Source organism: Belonocnema kinseyi, chromosome 5 (genome assembly GCF_010883055.1).
Source record: "Belonocnema kinseyi isolate 2016_QV_RU_SX_M_011 chromosome 5, B_treatae_v1, whole genome shotgun sequence".
In the NCBI taxonomy this organism is placed as follows: domain Eukaryota; kingdom Metazoa; phylum Arthropoda; class Insecta; order Hymenoptera; family Cynipidae; genus Belonocnema; species Belonocnema kinseyi.
The window spans coordinates 142914183-142931819 of record NC_046661.1 but is presented as its reverse complement, the minus strand read 5'-3'; the positions used below and the strand labels follow the sequence as shown (position 1 = coordinate 142931819).

Sequence of the window (17637 nt, the reverse complement as noted above, 5' to 3'; positions counted from 1 at the left end):
AAAAGTATGAATTTTTAACCAAATTGTTGAATTTTCTCTAAAATAATTGCATTTTTATCCAAAAATATGAAATTTCTCTAAAAAAGGTGAATTTTTAATTTAAAAAACGATAGTTGATGATTCGATCAAAAAAGATGAAATTTCATTTTCAAAAATTAATTTTCAAACGAAAAAGACGAATTTGAAACAAATAAAGATTATTCAGTCACGAAAGAAAAAAAAAGTTTCACTAAATTGTTGAATCTTCAAGCCAAAAGAAGAAATTTTCAGCACATAAATTGAATTTTCAACCAAAAATATGCATTTTTAGTGATAAGAAAATAATTTTCAACAAAATCGTTCAATTTTCACCAAACAGATGACCTATATTTTTTTAAATATCAACAATGTAGTTTATTTTTTACCTAAGCAGTTATATTTTCAATTCAAAAATATCAGTTTTCAACAAAATAGTGGAAAATTCAACCAAAAGGGATGAAAATTTTAACCAAAATTTTTTAATTTTTAACCAAAAAGTTCAATTTTTATCTAATAAAGATGAAATTTATACTAAAACAGATGAATTGTTAAATCAAAAAGACAAATTAAAAAAAAAAAACAGTGGAATTTTTATCTGAAAAATATTTGAGGTGACTTTAGGAATTTTAATTTTCATCATTAATTTTCAATGTCTACCAAAATAGTTGAATTTTCAACACAAAAGAATGCATTTTCCACGAAATAAATTTAATTTTCACCCAACAAAAATGAATTTTCCAAAATAGCTGAATTTCCTACAAAGCAGACTGTTTATTCAGAAAAAAGTATCTAAAACATAACTGAATTTTCAACTAAAAAATATAAATTAGATTTTTTAAATTAAATAGTTAAATTTTCAGGTAAAAAAAATCTCATTAAACAAAATTTTGACACTTCAAACAGGAAATACATTTTTTATAAAAAAAGATGAATTATTACCAAATTACATGAAATTTAAAACAAGTAGTTCCATTTTCAACTAAAAAAATATATAAATTTACAATTAAAAATGGAAGTTTTTTCAGTTTAAAAAATTAATATTTATTGAAAAATATATAACTTACGACAAAATAGTTATATTTTTCATCTATATATTTAAATTTTGAACCAAACATATTAATTTTATATCGAAAGACGACTTTTTAATAAAATAGACGAATTTTCAACAAATTAGTTAAATTTTCAAAGAATAAGATTAAATTTCTACCAAAAAGACGATTTTTTTAAATCAAATATATGAACTTTCAACAATATAGTAAAAAAAAATTTTTCAAACAGGGATTTTAATTTTAATTTTGAATTTTGAAGTAAGAAAGATAAATTTTCACCAAAAATTTTCATGCAAATTGTTGAATTCCGAAGAAGAAAAGATCAATGTTTAACCAAAAATGGAAACTCAAATTTTCAGTTGAAGGAAATTTTCAACCAAACTGATGAATTTTCAACCATAAAGATTAACTTTCTACAAAAAGGCGAATTTTTCACAAATGACATAAATTTTTAAACGAATAGTTTAATTTCTAAGTAAAAAATATAAATTTTCATCTAAAAAAGATACATTTTCAATTAAAAATAGAATGGTTAATTTTTGTGTTAAAAATCTAATTTTTAACAAACAAAAAAAAATAAGTTTTCAGCAAAATAGTTCAATTTTCTATTGGAATAATTAAATTTTTAGTTAACAAAATTATTTTCAATAAAGTAGTTACATTTTTAAAAAGAGATGAATTTTCAATTAAAATGATGAATCTTCAAATAAACAAAAATCAATTTTTAACAAAAGAGTTTACCTTTTAACAGCAATTAGTTGAATTTTTAATAAAAAAATATCAGTTTTTACATCGTCAGTAAATAAAATATAGATTAAATAAAAAGAAACGAATTTTCAGCCAAAGAAATAAATATTTAATCACAGTGATTTCCAACAAAATTTTCCAACCAAAAATATGAATTTTTGGCTAAATAGTGGAATTTTCTATAAAAAAAGAAAATTTTTTAACGAAAAATTTTAACTAAAAGATAAATTTTCTACCAAAAATAAAATACTCACATTTTCAGTTAGTAAAATAAATTTTCAACCAATAAATAAACGAACTTTCAACAAAAAAGTTCAATTTTCAAGAAATTAGTTTGAATCCGCAACCAAAAGACAATTTTTAACCAAATATTTACATTTTTTGGCAAAACCTTATTCTTAATCAAAACTAAATTTTACAATTGGCAGTCTGCCCTTCTTATTGATGAAGGGTTTCAAGCTTGTAATTATTGTTTTAATTTTCTTACTTTTCGCTTTTATTTAAAAAAAAAAGATATAAAAGGCCGGGGGTAAAAAAAAACATTTTTTTCAAAATTTTTACATGGGAGAGGGTAAAAAATGGACAAAGAATGTGTTACGTGATTTATGGATGGCCCCGAAGATTACAAGTAATATTTTTAATTTTCCCTATTGAAATTTGTTTAATTTTAATGAATTATTATTAATTACCTTGGCCATGAAAGTTAAGGAATAAGCGAAAGTTGACTGTTGCACGAGAGAGGTTGCAGTCAAAAGGCAGGAAAACATATTAACAGCACACATCATTTGGACGCTGGTCATTCCATATTCGGTGAAAAGTGAATTTTGCCAGTTGCTCGTAAAACTATCAAGTACCATGTAACCAGCAAGAAGTAAGACTCCAGAAAACGTCGTTACTTCATCTAAAAAGGGAAAGGATAACACGCTTTTTCAATTCAAGAGTCGGACCATTTTCAGGGTGGCGCATTCAAATTTCCACGGTTTTCCCGGCCGAGTTTTTGCAATCAAAATAATAGAGCAAAAAATAGCAAAATAAATTAAGTTTAAAAAAAAAAATTCATAAATCTTCAACTGAAAATGTTGAATTTTACACCAAAAAGAAGAATTTTTAAACAATAAGATTAATTTTCTAAGAAAAGTACCATTTTTCAACCAAATACTTGTATTTTTGACGAAATAGTTCAATTTTTAATTGAAGGAGACACATATTGAACTAAAAAGTTGAATTTTGAACTAGAAAAAAATATTATTTTCAGCAGAAAATGGATAGTAAACATTTTTTGTTTGAAAAATTAATTTTTACCAAAACTGATGAATTTTCAACAAAAATCATGAATCTTCAACTAAAATAGTTGGATTTTATACAAAAGAAGATGAGTTTTTAACTAAAATGAGGAATATTTAACTGGAACAATCAAATTTTTACACAAAAAGATACATTTTTGGACAATAAGATTAAATTTCTTAAAAACAATACAATTTTTCAACAAAATACATGAAATTTTAATGAACTACTTGAATTTTTAATTAAAGCAGATAAACATTCAACACAATAGTTGAATTTTGAACTGAAAATTTTTTTTAACAGAAAGAGGATAATAACATTTTTAGTTAAAAAAATTATAATTTTCAACAACTGATGAATTTTTAACTAAAATGATGAAGTTTTAACTAAAATAGTTGGTTTTGTTAAGAAAAATATGAATTTTCAACCAAGAAGATTAATTGCTGTCAAAAAGTCTGATTTTTAATAAAAATATACGAATTTTCATATACAAAAAGATAAATTGCTAATCAAAATCGAACTTAAATTTTAAGTAAAAAAACTTAATGATCGATTAAAGAGATGAATTTTTAACTAAAACAATGTATTTTCAACTAAAATGATGAGTACTTAACTGGAATATTTGCATTTTCAACCAAAAAGATTAATTTTTAAACAGTAACATTAATTTTCTAACAAAAAATACTATTTTCAACAAAATACATGAATTTTTACTGAACTACTTGAATTTTCTAATAAACAAGACAAATATTCAACCAAATAGTTAAGTTTTGAACTAGAAAAAAAAAGAATTTTCAACAGAAAATGGGTAGTAAACATTTTTAGTTAAAAAAAAAAAATGTTTAATCCAATTCATGAATTTTGAACCAATATGATGAATATTTAACTGGAATACTTGAATTTTCAACCATAAAGATGAATTTTTTAACAATAAGATTAATTTTTTACAAAAAAATACAATTTTTCAACCAAATACATTTATTTTTAACGAAATAGTTCAATTTTAAACTAAGAAAAAATAGAATTTTAAACTAAAGTGATGAACCTTCAACTATAATATTTTGATTTTATACGAAAAAGGTAAATTTTAAACCAAGAAGATTAATTGGTTCCAAAAAGTCAAATTCTTAATAAAAAATCGTTTCAGTAAAAAAATTAATGATCGGCCAAAGAGATAAATTTTTAACCAAAAAGATTAATTTTTAAAAAATAAAATAAATTTTATTACCAAAAAATACAAATTTTCAAACAAATACATTTATTTTTAACGAAATAGTGCAATTATTAATTAAATAAGACACATATTCAACTAAAAAGTTGAATTTTAAACTAAAAAAAATAGAATTTTCAACTAAAGTGATGAACCTTCAACTACAATAGTTTGATTTTATACGAAAAAGGCAAATTTTAAACCAAGAAGATTAATTGGTTCCAAAAAGTCAAATTCTTAAAAAAAATCGAAGTTAAATTTTCAGTAAAAAAATTAATGATCGGCCAAAGAGATAAATTTTTAACCAAAAAGATTAATTTTTAAAAAATAAAATAAATTTTATTACCAAAAAATACAAATTTTCAAACAAATACATTTATTTTTAACGAATGAGTGCAATTATTAATTAAATAAGACACATATTCAACTAAAAAGTTGAATTTTAAACTAAGAAAAAATAGAATTTTCAACTAAAGTGATGAACCTTCAACTATAATATTTTGATTTTATACGAAAAAGGTAAATTTTAAACCAAGAAGATTAATTGGTTCCAAAAAGTCAAATTCTTAATAAAAAATCGAAGTTAAATTTTCAGTAAAAAAATTAATGATCGGCCAAAGAGATAAATTTTTAAAAAATAAAATAAATTTTATTATCAAAAAATATAATTTTTCAAACAAATACATTTATTTTTAACGAAATAGTGCAATTATTAATTAAATAAGACACATATTCAACTAAAAAGTTGAATTTTAAACTAAGAAAAAAATAGAATTTTCAACTAAAGTGATGAACCTTCAACTACAATAGTTTGATTTTATACGAAAAAGGTAAATTTTAAACCAAGAAGATTAATTGGTTCCAAAAGTCAAATTGTTAATAAAAAATCGAAGTTAAATTTTTAGTAAAAAAATTAATGATCGGCCAAAGAGATAAATTTTCAACTAAACCATGAATTTTCTACCAAAAATATTAATTTTTAAACAATAAAATAAACTTTTGTACCAAAAAATACAATTTTTTAAACAAATACATTTTTTTTCAACGAAATAGTTCAATTATTAATTAAAGGAGACACACGTTGAATCAAAAAGTTGAATTTTATACCAAAAAGAAAATAGAATTTTCAACAGAAAATAGACAGTAAGATTTTTAGTTAAAAAAATTAATTTTTAACATAACTGATGAATTTTCAACTAAAATGATGAACCTTCAACTAAAAAAGTTTGATTTTATACCAAAAAATATCAATTTTGAACCCAGAAGATTAATTTCTACCAGAAACTCAAACTTTTAATAAAAATTCACGACTTTTCATAAAAAAAGATAAATTGTTAATCAAAAATCGAAGTTAAAGTTTCAGTAAAAAAATGAATGATCGATCAAAGAGATTAATTTTCAACTAAACGATGCATTTTCAACCAAAAAGATGAATTTTTAAACAATAGCATTAATTTTATACCAAAAAATACAATTTTTCATCATAATACATAAATTTTCAATGAACTACTTGAATTTTTAATTAAAGAAGACAAATATTCAACCAAATAGTTGAGTTTTGAACTAGAAAAAATAGAATTTTCAACATAAAATGGATATAAACATTTTCAGTTAAAAAAAAAATAATTTTTAACCTAACTGATAAATTTCCAACTAAAATTACGAATCTTCAACTAAAATTGTTAATTTTTTTAAAGAAAAAGATGAATTTCGAACCGAGAAGATTAATTTCTACAAAAAGTCAAATTTTTAATAAAAATACACGAATTTTCACCTAAAAAAAGATAAATTGTTAATCAAAAATCGAAGTTGAATTTTCAGTAAAAAAACTCAATGATACTAAAATTTTCAACAACAAAAAAATGAATTTTTAAACAATAAGATTAATTTGATACCAAAAAAATACAATTTTTCAAACAAATACATGTATTTTTAACGAAATAGTTAAAATTATTAATTGAAGGAGATACATATTCAACTAAAAAGTTGAATTTTGAACTAGAAAAGAATCAAATTATCAACAGAAAATGGATAGTAACGTTTTTAGTTTAAAAAAATAATTTTCAACTTAACTGATGAGTTTTTAACTAAAACAATGAATATTCAACTGAAATAGTTGAATTTGCAAAAAAAAAATATTAGTGCTAAAAGATAAATTGTCGACCAAAACTAAAATAATTAAGTTTTAAGTTATAGACAATCAATGCTAAACCAAAAAAAAAAACGTATTTCCAACTAAAAAAGATAATTTTTCAACCAAAAGTAGAATATTTAAATTTTTAGTCAAAAACTGAATGCCCAATCAAAGAGATGATTTTCTAACTAAAATGATGAAACTAGACTAATAGTAACATTTTCAGTTAAAAAAAAAAAATATAAATAATTTTAAACCAAAAAAGAAATGAATTTTCAAAAATATAATTAAATTTTCAGCAAAAAATTCCTTTTCATTCACAGAAAAACTAAGTTTTTAATCAAAAAGATCATTTTTTTCAAACAAATAAATGAATTTTTAATTAAAACGATGAATTTTCAATGAATGAGATAATTGTCTGCAAAACTTTTTTTTCTTAACAAAATACGCGAATTTTTAATTAAAAGATACAAATTTTTTCCAAATTGTTGAACTTTTAACAAGAAAAAAATTAATTTTTAACCAAAAATCTAACCATTAAAATTTTTAGTGGCAGAAATTAAATTTCAAGGAAACTAATTAATTTTTAACTCAAATAATGAATCTTTAACTGGAATAGGTGAATTTTCTACCTACCAAAAAGATGACTTTTTAATCATAAAGATTAATTTTCTACAAAAAAATACGAATTTTCCGCAAAGTACATAAATTTTCGAAATAAGAATTGAATTTTCATAAAAAAAAGATGAGTTTTCAACCAAATAATCTACTGGAATCGTGATTTTAAGTTTAAAAAATTATCTTCAATAAGGTAGTTAGATTTTTAAAATAAATGTTTAAAGAAATGTTTTAAATAAATAAATATTTTAAATCGATGCATTTTCAATTAAAATTATGAATCTTCAAATAAAAAAATTAATTTTTGACAAAAGAGTTTTTTTATTTTTAACCGCAAGTAGCGGTCAAGTTGACACCCTGATTTTTGATTTTTTTTATAAATATAAATAAATAACTAGAAAGCGGGACTTTTGGGTAAATATTTCGAATTAAACATAAATTTTCGAATATTTTTGAGAAAATCGTCTTTGAAATATTCGCCACATACATAGATTTTCAGCTTAAAATAAATAATTTTCAGTAAAAATATAATAATTACATTTTCAGTTAAAAAATTAATTTTTAAACACACAAATGAATTTTTTTCAACGAAAAAGAGTAACTTTCAACCAAAAAAGATAAATTTTTAACTGAAAAATGGCAGTCAAATTTTCAGTTAAACAAATTAAATTATAATAAAAAAAATTGCAACCAAATAGTTAAACTCTTTACCAAAATATTTCAATTTTCAACCAAAAAGACGAATTTTTTTATTAAATATATGAATGTTTAACAAAATAGTTTAAAAAAATGTAATTTTAATCAAGAAAAAATTTTAACAAAATAGTTAAATTTGTCACAAAAATTTTTCAACTAAAAAGACGAATTTTTTTATTAAATACATGAATTTTACATCCAATAATTTAATTTTCAACTAAAAAAGATAAATTTTCAATTAAAAATAGAGCAGTTAATTTTTCAGCCAAACAAACTAATTTTTGACAAAAAAAAAGCAAATTTTTATCAAAACAGTTCAACAAATCACTTTAGTTCAAAAAAATGTTAATTTTCTACAAAAGAAACGAACTTTCAAGAAAATACATGGATTTTCAACTAAAAAAAAAGAGAATTTTCAGATCTGTTTCAGTAAAAATATAATAATTAAATTTTCAGTTAATAAATTAATTGTTAAACACACAAAAGATTTTTTTACCAATAAAATATTTAAGAAAATTGTGGAATTTCCTACAAAGCACATTAATTTTTCAGGAAATAGATGAATTTTTAATCAAAAGCATGCATTTTCAACGAAAAAGATGAACTTTCAACCAAAAAAGATAAATTTACAAGTAAAAAATGGCAGTTAAATGTTTAGCTAAACAAATTAAATTTTAATGAAAAAATAATAAATTCAACCAAATAGTTACATTTTTTACCATAATATTTCAATTTTCAACCAAAAAGACGAATTTGTTCAATAAATACACAAAGTTCACATCCAATAATTGAATTATCAACGAAAAAAATATAAATTAACGATCAAAAATGCAATAATTAAAATTTCAGTCAAACAAAACAATTTTTAACAACAAAAAAACGAACTTTCAACAAAACAGTTAAATTTTTCGCGAAAATATTTCAATTCTCAATCAAAAAGATTAATTTTTTTATTGAATGCACGAAGTTTACATCCAATAATTGAATTATTAACGAAAAAAATATAAATTTACAATCAAAAATGCAATAATTAAAATATTCAGCCAAACAAACTAATTTTTAACAAAAACAGGCAAGTTGTCAACCAAAAAGATGATATTTCAAGCAAGAACATTAATTATCTATAAAAAAGATGAATTAAAAAAAAATAGTTGAATTTTCAACTAATAAATATAATTTACATTTCAAAAGAAAGTTAAAGTTTCAGATAAACATTAATTTTTTACAAAAAAAAAAGTACAATTTTAAACAAAACAGTTAATTTTTCACAAAAACATTATAAACTTTAAACAAAAAGATTAAAATTCTACCAAAGAGACTAATTTTTAATAAAATGCATGAATTTCAACCGAAAAGTTTAGTTAAAAAAAAAAGATTTTTTAACAAAATACGTGAATTTTAAATTAAAAATGGCAAATTTTCACCAATGATATAAGTTAAATTTTGAGTTAAAAATTGATTTTCAACCAAAGAAAATAATTGTTCACCAAGAAATTTGTTTACAAATTTATTGCTTTTCCTACATGCATTTTTCAGGAAATAGTTTCAAACAAAAATGGGAAAGTTCAATTTTCAGACTAAAAGATAATATTTTACAAAAAAAAATATTTTTAAAACAAAAATTTCAATTTTTAGTTGAAAAACTGAATTTTAAACAAAATAGTTGAATTTTCAACAATATAATAAAAAATATTTTAAGATAAAAATTGCAGCAGTTAAATATTCAGTCAAACAAATTATTATTTAACTAAAGAAAAACTAATTTCAAACAAAATAGTTAAATTTTTCTCCCCAATATTTAAATTTTCAAACAAAAAGATTAAATTTTTAAGAAAAAGACGAATTTTTTTATAAAATACGTGAATTTTCAATAAAATAATTCAATTTTCAACCAAAATTTGGAATATCCAAGCAAGAATCTTAATTTTCTACTAAATAAATGAATTTTCAACAAAGTAAAATAAATTTCTCCCAAAAATGTAATAGTTAAATATTCAGTTAAAAAAGTTAATTATCAACCAAATTAAAATTCTAATTAAAAATACAGTTTTTCATTGAAAAAAGTTTCAAAATGTGAGTTTTAAAGAAAAGTTTTCAAGATTATTAAATGAAACTATATTTATAAGAATTTTAATGAAAAGAAAATACATAAAAAAAAGTGCAGGCAACGAGAATCGAACACGCGATCTTCTGGCTATCAAGCCGGAGCGCTACTGCCTGAGCTAACAGGCGAACGGACTTGTTTTTCGCCGAAATCCGATATATGGCTATTCACTAATACTTCAAAGTCGATTTTCTCGAAAACGGCGAAAAAGAGAAAAAGTATTTCTTTTCATATTAATACCCAGATAATGAGCTTTCCTTAAAATAATTATGAACGAAAAAAATAAAATTCACAATTGGCGGTCTCCTCTTGTAAAAAGTAAAAAGAAAATAAAATTCAAAAACTTACCATTTTTAGAGTTAGTGCTGCTACCTAACATAAACATTGTCATTCCAATTGAAATAATAACCGCTGTAACATACTCATAATACTCGTAGGAATTCCGTGAAATAAATTTTCCCATAATCATAACGGGAATAATTTTTGAAGCTTTCGCCAAAACCTAGATTAAAAATTCAAGAGAGTATTAAATTATCGACACAAAAAAATGTAGTAGTTGTATTTGCAACTAAATATTTAAATTTTTAAGCCAAAAGGATCAATTTTGAACCAAATATAAAATAGTTAAATTTTAAGTTTAAAGAAAAAGAATTTTATAAAAAAAATCATTTTTCAACGAAATAGTTTAATCCTTATGAAAAGGCATAAATTGTCAACTAAAATGATGAATCTTGAAATAAAAAAAAAAAACTTAATTTTTAACCACATAATTGAATTTTCGATTAAAGAAATTAGTTTTTAACCCAAATGTTGAATCTCTAACAGAAAAATTAATTTTTGAACCAAATAGTTTAATTTTCGACAAAAAAGATGAATTTTCAACCAAGAAATAGAATTTTTAACTAAAGAAGATAAATTTCTACAATAAACAGACACATTTTCAGAAAAATACATAAATTTTCAAATAAAATTATGAATCTTCAACCATAAAAATTCATCTACTGCGACAAAGTATGAAAATTCAACAAAATACATAAATTGTCTACTAAGTAGTTGAATTTTCAACCAAATAGTTCAATTTGCAATAAAAAAATGGTACACTTAAATGATAAATCTTTAACCACCAAATTTTCGACCAAAAAAGATGACTTTAACAAAATATACTTGAGTTTTTAACAGAATAAATAATTTTTCGACAAAATATTTGATTTTTTTTTACCAAATAGTTGCATCTTTATACAAAAGGGATGAATTTTCAACCAAATAGTTGAATTTTCGACTAAAAGGGTAAATTTTCAAGCAAAAATGGAATAGTTAAATTTTCAGTTAAAAAGGTAATTTTCAACAAAAATAAAAAAGAATAATCAACCAGTTGTACTCAACAAAGAAAGACGGATTTTTAACAAAATAAATGAATTTTCTACCAAAGTATTTAAATTTGTATACAAAAATATGCATTTTTGACAAAAAAGTTCATTTTCAACTTAATTGTTGAATTTTTAAGTCCAAAAGACGAATTTTCTATAAAAAAGTTGACTTTCAATGAAGTACTTAATTAAAACACAAATTAATTGTTAACGAAACATGTAATAGTTAATATAAAAAAGACTTATTTTAAATCAAATTTCTTTTTAAAATATTAATTTTAAACAAAAAATGAAATAATGTATATAGATAAATTTTCAACCAACGAAATAAATTTTTATTCTAAATGATGAATCCCCACAAATAAATTAATTTTCAAGAAAAGATTTCAATATACAATCAAATAGTTTAATTTTCAAACCAAAGATTAATTTTCTACCAAAAAGGCCAATTTTTTAAAAAATAAATGAATTTTTTACTAAAACAAAATAAATTTTCATCCAGAATTGAATAGTTTCATTTTTAATAAAAAGAGTTCATTGGCAACCATAAGAAAAACTAATTTTGAACAATTTTATGAAATTTGGAACATAAGAAAAATGTAAAAAAAATACTTAAAATAATAAATCCTCATAAAGAAATTAATTTTCAAGAAAAGATTTCAATATTTAACTAAATAGTTTAATTTTCAAATCAAAAGATGAATTTTCTACCAAAAAGGCCAATTTTTTAAAAAATAAATGAACTTTGTACTAAAACAAAATAAATTTCATTCCAAAACTTGAATAGTTTCATTTTTAATAAAAATAATTAATTTGCAACTATAAGAAAAACGAATTTTAAACAAAGTTGTTAAAATTGTTTACACAAAAAAAACAATAAATTTTCAACAAAGTAGTTCAATTTTTAACCAAAGAAATAAACTTTCATTTAAAATGATAAATCCTCATAAAGAAATTAATTTTAAAGAAAACATTTCAATATACAATCAAATAGTTGAATTTTCAAACCAAAAGATGAATTTTCTACCAAAAAGGCCAATTTTTTAAAAAATAAATGAACTTTGTACTGAAACAAAATAAATGTCCATTCAAAAATTGAATAGTTTCATTTTTAATAAAAATAATTAATTTGCAACTATAAGAAAAGCGACTTTTGAACAAAGTTGTTAAAATTTTGTACGCAAAAAAAACATAAAAATTTTAACAAAATAGGTCAATTTTCAACCAAACAAATAAATTTTCATGTAACATGACAAATCCTCATAGAGAAATTAATTTTCATGAAAACATTTCAATATTGAACCAAATTGTTTAATTTTCAACCCAAAAGGTGAATTTTCAACAACAACAAAAAAAACAATTTTTGACAAAATACAAGAATCTTTAATTTAAACAAAATAAATTTTCAACCAAAAATTGAATAGTTTCACTTTTAATCAAAAGAGTTAATTGGCAACCATAAGAATAACTAATTTTGAACAATTTTGTGAAATTTTGAACATAAAAAAAAGGTAAAAAAATTATTTAAAATCATAAATCCTCATAAAGAAATTAATTTTCAAGAAAAGATTTCAATATTTAACTAAATAGTTTAATTTTCAAATCAAAAGATGATTTTTCTACCAAAAAGACCAATTTTTAACAATATAAATCAATTTTTTATTAAAACATAATAATTTTTCATCCAAAAATTGAATAGTTTCGTTTTTAATAAAAATAATTAATTGGTAACTATGAGAAAAACTAATTTTGAACATTCAAAAAAATGTAGAAATGTAGTCCTCATAAGGAAATTAATCTTCAAGAAGGATAAATTTTCAGTCAAACAGATGAATTTTCAAGTAAAAAGGATAAATTTTCAAATATAAAGGAAAAATATTTTTTAATCAAATAGTTGAATTTTCAACTATAATATCAAAAAAAGGGAATAGTTAAATTTTCAGTTAAAAACTTAATTTTTAACCAAGAAAAAAAATGTCAACAAAATAGTTTTTTTTTTCACGCAAATATTAAACTTTTTATACAAGAAGATTAAATCTCTACCAACAAGCAAGAATCTTAATTTTCTACTAAAGAAATGAAGTGTTAAAAAATACTGGAATTTTCGACTAAGTAAAATAAATTTTTCCCAAAAATAAAATATTAATAATAATGTTATTTCCAACAAAATAATTAATTTTCAATTAAAAAAGATTTTCAACCAAATAAATTAAATTTTCAATTAAATAATTTACTTTTCAAGCAATAAGATAAAATATCTACCAAAAAAGAAGAATTTGCAAACAAATAGTTGAATTAGCATCTCAAACAGATACACTTTAAATTTAAAATAAGGCAGTTAAATTTTCAGTAAATTTTTTTTTAATAAAGAAAAATTCTCAATTCAAATATTTAAATTTTCAACAAAAAATATATCAAGTTTCAATGAACAAGGTTAATTTTCTAACAAAAAAAAAATGAGTTTCAATAAAATACAGAAAGTTTTCAGACAAATTGGGAAATTTTCAAGTGAAGAAGATAGATTTTCAAACATGGAATAGTTAAATTTGCAGTTAAAAGAATTAATTTTCAAACAAAAAAAATAAGAATTTTTAACAAGATAGTTCAACTTCCAAAAAAAAGATGAATTTTAAACGAAAAATGTAATATTTGACATTTCAACAACAAAAATGTTAATTTTAATCCAAAAATAGTAGTTGAATTCAACCGGAAGAAGCTGAATTTTCAACAAAAATTTTTTTTTAAATTTTAATTCAAAAATAGTTGGATTCAGCCAAAAGAAGATGAGTTTTCAACAAAATAGTTGAACCCTCTACCAAAAAAGATTAATTTTCAACCGAACAGTTGTGATTTTTACAAACAGAAAAAAAAGAAGCATTTTCTACCCAAATATATGACATATCAAGCCAAAAAGGCAAATTTTCAATGAATAATAATAACTTTTTAACAAAATTGTTGAATTTTCCAAAAAATAATAACACTGGCTTCAACATTTCCTGAATTTCCTGACCTGCAACGATCCCGAAATTTACAGGGTGGTCGTTTTAATTGAAGAAAAAAATTCCCGGTCATTTCCCGGTTCGCAAACATTTTTCCCGGCCAAAGAAATTAAAAAAAAATTTTTTTGTCTTTTAATTTTAGTGCATACCTTGCGTCGTTTTACAAAAAATGTTTATTTAAAAAAATCTATTGAAATAATTTAATTTTTTTATTTTAAAGGTTATATCTTACAATTAAAGAAAAAACTGCGCATTTTATAAAACAGTAATAATAAACATTTGTAGCCTTTTTTTTTGGATAAACAAGTTTTTTTTTGTACCTTCTGTCGTTAGTACAAAAATGTAATTTATTTTTAATTTTTAATATTCTTTTTTACGACTAAAAACAAAAACTACGCGTCCTATCGAAAAGTGATTGTTAAAAAATTTGTAGATCTTTTTAGGGCGCGTAATTTTAGTTTATTCAATTTTTGCATATCTTGCATAGTTTGACCAAAAAAACGGACTTTTTGGATTTTTCATTATTTTTCGTACGACAAAATTCTAAATTTTCGATCAAATCAGAACATTTGTTATGATAATTTTGTAGGGCTTTCAAAAATTAACATTTTTCTTCTCAAGACTTTTTTCTTAACTTTTTTTTTTGACCGTTCATAGAATTTTGAAATCTTGAAAAAATGTGGTCTTAAAAATTTTTGAAAACGTGCTCACTTTTTGAATTTTGATCCAAAATAGCTGATTCACGTACTTGTTCTTTTTTTTTAGGCCTTAAAAAAGTGTGCCAAAGCAGAATCCAATCTGATCAATTTTTTGAAAGTTATTATGCCTACAGAATACAAACTACAGACAGACAAACACCTTCGAAAAAATCGTTTTTTTCTGAATTAGTGGGTCTCAAAACGTGAAGATTTTATGAAAACCGACAAAGTGAAATTTTACATAAAACCAATACTTTCTCATTAGATGACAATGTAAAAAATCAAACTATATTATAAACATTTTCTCATATAAATTAATAAACAATAAACAAAAAAATTAAAGCATTCAAAATAGAACCCTTGAATTCCAAACTTTTAAAATTGATGTTTAAAAGTTTTTCAATTAAAAAAATGGTGTATTCAAATGCTGAAAAATTTTCAAAATTATATTATTTTACGTAATTTTAAGCTGGACACATTAAAATTTGAAAAATAATTTTTTTAACTTACCAGTTCTTAAATTAGAAGTTGAATTATTTTTATTTTAAATAGTCTAGGCATACTTCAAAAGCTTTACAATTTTATTTCAAAATCTTGAAAAATCTAGAAGTGGTTTTAAATTTTTTCAAATTCAAAATCATTTTTAAATTTTTCGTCAGAACTTTTACATATGTTTTAAAAACAATTGAATTTTTTCTATAACTTTTAGAAATCCTGCAAATTAAAAAAAATTAAATTTTAATTTATAAATAACAATGGAACATTATTTGTAAAAATATTAGAATAATTTTAAGGAATATTTAGAAGTATCAAAAAGATTCGAATTAAATGTAGAACTTGAAATAATTTGAAATACTTACAGTCGAACTAAAAATAAAATGTAAATATTTGCAGATTTCAAACAAAACATTTAAAAGTTTTTTAAATAATTGTGAAAGACTTTAAAAGAATAGAAAATTTTCTTAAGATTCTTAGGAAAATTGAAAATGAATTGTTATTTATGCGTCAAAATTTAACAATTTCATTTATAAATTAAACACTTTTTAAATAGAACAATTAAAATTGTAACGCTAAAAGATTAAAAGTTCTTCGAAAATCTAAAGATTCAAACCTTTCTATGTAAAACTATTTGGTTTCAAATTAAATGGGATAAAAATTAAACAATTTAGACTCACAATATTTTTAATTCAATAAAAACCTTTAATTATTTTAATTATTACGTTTAAATTTTTTAATATCTACAAAAATTGATAGTAATAATATATTAATAAATTTATTTATTAAATTTAATGTAAAAAATAATATAAAGGAAAACCTGAAACTCTGAATTAAAAAAATATTATTGATAAATCATGAACATTTTTATTTAAAAATAAAATTATCGGAATAAATGATACATTAATTTCAATTCTTATCAAAACTTTCAGACTGAAAGTTTTTATTTATATTTGCAGTTGATAAAATAAAAATGTTTTTTATCAAAAAATGTCAACTTCAAATGTTTTTAATTTTTAATTGTTTAAATCTTCAAAACTGCACTTTAATTATATAAAAAAACTGTTAAAATCGAACGTGGGCAGATTTTTCTTCTGAAAATTCGTAAAATTCTCAATTTCCCTGTCCATTGGCCACCCTGTTTTTTATTTAAAAATCTTCGATTTAAAATTCTTTAAATTAAAGCATATGCTTAAAAATTAAAAGTCTAAAATGGAAAATTTTCGAAGTGAAAGATTTTCGAATTAAGTATTCTAAACTAAATGATATAATAATTTATCAAAATCAAAATTTAACAAATTATTTAAAAAACGATTGAAATCAAATTTGGACAAAATGTTTAGAATAAAAATGTTGTAAAATTTCCGGTCAATAAAATAAAATAAAATGAAATAAAATGCAATAAAATGCAATAAAATTCGATAAAAATGAATAAAATAGACTAATTATTAAAAGACTTTACCCTACTTTATAAAAAAAAAAAAAAAAATAGAGAAACTTACATACCTGAGTTGGAAAGCTGACGAATTTGAGAGCTTCGTATTGACACCAACTGCTGAGTACATTTGATAAAGAACAAAACGCATATTTATACAAAGGAGTCGTGTGACTAGGATGTCGTTGAGCCATCAAATAAAACCCTGACATCAGGAATGCTAGAATTCTATTCACGAAGACTAAAAATTGGGAGTCACGAAAGTGACTTTTGTTGCCGTCATTGTCCGTGTACTCCTGAAGCAAACCAAAAATAATTTTAATTTCCAATCTCGGAAATAATAATCGATTTAATGACTTAAAAAAGATCAATTTTTAACTAAAATTGCAACATGTGAATTTTTAGTTTAAAAACTTAATTTATAACAAAAAATTACTCTTACTTTCAACAAAATAGTTGAATTTTCAATCGAAATAGTTGAATTTTGAAAAATAAAATTAATTTTGTAACAAATACCTAAAATACCATCTGTCTAGATTAGAAATTAAACTATTTTTTTAAATTTAAACTGTTTTGTCGAAAATTTAAATATTTTGTTGAAAATTTAACGATTTTTTTGAAAATGTATCTATTTAGTTAAAAACTCGTTTTTCCTTGGCAAAAAATTAATTTCGTACTTTAAAAAAAATAGTTGAATTTTGAATAATAATGGAAATTTTTATCAAAATTACAACAGGCCAGAACTTTGAAAAATAAAATTAATTTTGTAAGAAAAACCTAAAA

The 17637-nt window shown here is 21.5% G+C and overlaps 1 protein-coding gene across 1 annotated transcript in view; it reads right to left on the bottom strand.

Annotated features, from left to right (window-relative positions):
• Window positions 1-17637, bottom strand: part of LOC117173261 (adenosine 3'-phospho 5'-phosphosulfate transporter 1) — a 43708-nt gene that overhangs the window by 6561 nt on the left and 19510 nt on the right. The window contains exons 4-6 of the mRNA XM_033361730.1: window positions 16926-17150; window positions 10209-10362; window positions 2504-2715 (exon numbers count right to left, since the gene is read on the bottom strand). Coding sequence (XP_033217621.1) covers window positions 2504-2715; window positions 10209-10362; window positions 16926-17150 — 591 coding nt within the window. The remainder of the gene's footprint in view (window positions 1-2503; window positions 2716-10208; window positions 10363-16925; window positions 17151-17637) is intronic.